Source organism: Haliaeetus leucocephalus, unplaced genomic scaffold, assembly GCF_000737465.1.
Source record: "Haliaeetus leucocephalus isolate CR32 unplaced genomic scaffold, Haliaeetus_leucocephalus-4.0 Scaffold162, whole genome shotgun sequence".
In the NCBI taxonomy this organism is placed as follows: domain Eukaryota; kingdom Metazoa; phylum Chordata; class Aves; order Accipitriformes; family Accipitridae; genus Haliaeetus; species Haliaeetus leucocephalus.
The window spans coordinates 8416406-8420476 of NW_010972598.1; the positions used below are offsets into that span (position 1 = coordinate 8416406).

Below are 4071 nucleotides of genomic sequence, written 5' to 3' on the forward strand. Positions count from 1 at the left end.
GTGGGGCAACCCGGGACCCCCCCCCCCCCCCCCCCCCCCCCGCCGGGGCCTGGGGCCCTGCGCTCGGTTTGTACGTTCCCATTCTTTTATTATTATTGCTGTTATTGTCACTTTGCTATTGTTATTAGTACTGTTGTTGTTATTATTATTATTATTATTATTATTATTTTCTTCCTTTCTGTCCTATTAAACTGCCTTTATCTCAATCCACGAGTTTTTGACTTTTTTTCCCCCATTCACAGCTTCAGAGCACCAGGCGAGTCCAGTCAGGCAAGACTGGCTTAGTCGTCAGTTCTGAGTTAAGGACGACTCGTTCGAGGAGCTCTCCCCATACATCTCTCCAGCCCCCTGACCGTCTTGGTTGGCGTCCACTGAACTGACCGCAGTATGTCAATATCCTTCCTGTACCAACAGCCCCCAAACTGAATGCAGTGCTGCAGCCATGGTCTTACAAGTGCCAAAGAGAGGGGAAGGATCACTCCTGGGACTTGCTGGCTGCTCTCTATTACCAATACAGCCCAGGATGCAGTTGGCTGCCCCTGCTGCAAGGGCGCAGTGGTGGCTCATATTCAGCTTGTCCAGCAGGATCTCCGGCTCCTTTTCGGCAGAGCTGCTTCCCAGCCATCCATCCTCCAGCCTGTGTTCTTGCACAGGCTTATGCTGTGCCAGATGCAGGACTCTGCACTCACTCTTCTTGTACTCCATGAGATTTTTGTCAGCTTCTTTCTCCTGCCTGGCAAGTCCCTCTGACTGACAGCCCTGCCTGCCACCGTGGTGACTGCTTCCCCCCACACACAATGTGGCCCCATCCACAAACTTGGTGAGAGGAAGAGGTTTGTCTTTCTTTGCCGTGATGCTACTCCACATGCTGTCATGGGCTGGTCCGTGTTGTGCCCGCTGCATCGTGGAACCACAGGATGGTTTGTGTTGGAAGGGACCTTAAAGATGACCTAGTTCCAACCCCCTGCCATGGGCAGGGACACCTTCCACTACATCAGGTTGCTCCAAGCCCCATCCAGCCTGGCCTTGAACACTGCCAGGGATGGGGCAGCCACAGCCTCTCTGGGCAACCTGTTCCAGTGTCTCACCACCTTCACAGGGAAGAACTTCTTCCTTACATCTAATCTAAATCTACCCTCTTTCAGTTTATCACCATTGCCCCTTGTCCTGTCACTCACTACAGGCCTTGGTAAAAGGTCTTTCTCCATCTTCCTTACAAACCCGCTTTATATATTCAGCAGCTGCTGTTTGATCTCCCCAGAGCCTTCTCTTCTCCAGCATGAACAACCCCAACTCCCTCGGCCTGTCCTCGCAGGGGAGGTGTTCATGTCCCTCCTCTGGACCGGCTCCAACAGCTCCGTGTCTGTCCTGGGCTGGGGTCCCCAGAGCCGGACGCAGTGCTCTTCATCCCCCAGGAGAGCGGAGCTGAGAGGGACACTCGCGTCCCTCGCCCCTCTGGGCCGCGCCGCGTTCCCAACCGCCCGGGGCAGGGCTGTGGAGAGCTAACGCCCCTTGGCGACGCCGCCATGTTCTAGAGAACGAGGGAGGGGGGAGGTCGGAGCCGTTAGGCTCGCGCTCAGCCGTTGCCCGGGCGGGAGGGCGGCCGGCTCGCGCGGGGCCCTGAGGGAGAGTTGTCCCGCTCGGCGACCCCGGTTAACGGGCCGGCCGTTGGGCGGCGGAGGGAGGCGGCGGGGCCGGGGTAAGGCGGGGGACGCGTTGTTCCCTCCCTGGGAGGGGAGCGGAGCCGGGCGGGCCCCTCCGCCTCCTCGCCTCAGGGGTGCCCCCGCGGCGGGCGGGAAGGGAGCAGCCGGTGAGGCGGAGGTGCTCGGCCGCGGGGCTTTCTTCAGCCGGAGGATGGAAAGTGAGGGGGAGCGTTGTTCTTCTGGAGAAAGCTGCGATCCTGAGGTTGTCTGCGAAAAACACTTGTTTAAATCCGGACCGTCGGAGTCCCTTGTTCAGCTGGCGTGTAGTCACCATCACTGTGCTTTCCCTTTGCATCAGAATGAGTTGTGCATCTGGAATACAGCGACTGCTCAGGTAAAACCACAATACATCCCTTCACAGGCTGCTGTTTTAGCAGAAGACTTGAAAGGAAGACAAAAACAATCATATCTGAGGGTCGTGTAGGAGTGTCAGGTTTCATTTTAATGCTGGGACGATACTAGCATTTGTTACGAGCTTTGTTACTGTGATGAGAATAATATAAACTCCTGTGGTGGGTTGAACCTGGCTGGCAGATGTTTCACCACCCAGTCTCCTGCTCACTCCTTCCCAGCGGGGTGGGGGCGAGAATCAGACAGGCAAAAGTGAGAAGAAGTCACAGGTCGAGATAAAGATAGTTTAACAAGTGAAGGAAAGAGAGAAAAAGAAGAGATACGAAAGCAATCATTCACCACCTCCTACAAGCAGACCAATCCCCATACAGGCTTCGAGCAACAGCCACCTTAGAAGACACTCCCCCAAATCCCCAGCAGCTTCTTCATCCAATACCCCAGTTTTATTGCTGAGCACAAGATCATATGGTCTGGAATATCCCTTTGCCAGTTGGGGTCAGCTGTCCGGGCTGTGACCCCTCCCAGTCTCTTGTGCACCCCCAGCCTATTTGCTGGGGCTAGGGGGGGCCGAAACAGAGTGGGGAAAAGAGAAAACCTTGATGCTCTGCATGCAGTGTTTGGCAACAGCCAAAACCCTGGTGTGTTATCAACACTGTTTTCCTCAGAAAATCCAAAGCGCTGCACCGTGCAAGCTGCTATGAAGAATTTTGAAACAATAAAGAATAATTAATTACTGTTTTGTTAATTGCATGTACATTATCCATTTGTAATTTTGTATTGTTCATAATCTTAGTCTGAAGTGACTCATTTAACTCTTCTTTATCTACATTTGTCAGCCATTACGTTTGTCAGGACACCTTTACTCAATTTCTGCGGTGTCATTTGGAAGTAAAATCAAGCCACTTCTTGTCTGCTCTGCTTCTCGTGAACGTGTGATAGTGTGGAATCTTGATGAATGCACACAGAAGGTGCAAGAAGGTAAGAGTATTATTTATGTAACATATACATATTACATATATAAAAAAGGAGTGATGTAGAGGCAATCACTCGCCACCTCCTAGAAGCAGACCAATGCCCAGCCAGTCTCTGAACAATGGCCGCCTTAGAAGACAAATCCCCCAGCACCTCCTTTTCTTCCACTATGACTTCTATAAAAAGATTGTTATTTCTGTGTAGCATGCATTAGCCACTCAGAATCAGCAGCTCTAACAGTGATAAATAGTGCTTCATTTCTCTGTTGCTCTTCTTCGGCAATGCCAAGCTGAATCAGGCCAGTAGTTCAGCCAGTCTGGCTGTTGTCCCAAAAGTCAGGGTTCTTCTACCCGGTGTGTAAAGAGCTGAATTACACACAGGATCGAGGTATTTCTTTATTGCAGATTTGCGCAAAGCTAGGTGGTATTCCACACAAAACTAGCTCACCCTACAATTAAACAATTGATACAATTCAGGTTTACATATGCCATTTCTAAGTTCCCCCTTACAACTGTCATTGGCAGTCATTTTATAATTATTCATTGAAGACCTGCTCTTGTTGGCTTGAAGTTTCCTTGGCTCGAATGAAAGTTATGGTGCTCTTGCATTTTACAGCTCATGCTCAAAGAGCATGGGAGGGGTTCATCCTTTAATTGAGTCGGTGGTCGTGATCTCCCCCTGCCGTCTTTACCTTTATCCTAGTTACTGTGAATTCTGCTGACTTCATGCTTGTGGCAGTCTTCCATTTTTGCAGCCTTCCTTGTTTCTTCGTTATCAGTCCCTGAAGTTCCTTGTTTGAGTTCCTCTGTGACCACCAAGGTTACAAGTGTTCCCCCTACTTAGCGAGGCATGGAAGCCTACGCACCAATGCAGTTATTTAAGCAAAACCAGTTAACCCTTTGATATTCTAAATTCCAAGTATCACGGCCGTCGCACTTCCTCAGCAGGCCCCGCATTAACAATCGCCGCGGTCCCCGGCGCCCACCCGGCCCCACGCACGCCCCAGGCGGGTGCAGCCCCCGCGGCGGGGGCTGGGCTGGGCCGG

The 4071-nt window shown here is 51.8% G+C and overlaps 1 protein-coding gene across 1 annotated transcript in view; it reads left to right on the forward strand.

Moving 5' to 3' along the window:
* Window positions 1-1854: 1854 nt before the first annotated feature.
* WDR27 (WD repeat domain 27) overlaps window positions 1855-4071 on the forward strand; it is a 142874-nt gene continuing 140657 nt past the window's right edge. Inside the window, exons 1-2 of the mRNA XM_010562961.1 lie at window positions 1855-2037; window positions 2891-3032. Coding sequence (XP_010561263.1) covers window positions 1855-2037; window positions 2891-3032 — 325 coding nt within the window. The remainder of the gene's footprint in view (window positions 2038-2890; window positions 3033-4071) is intronic.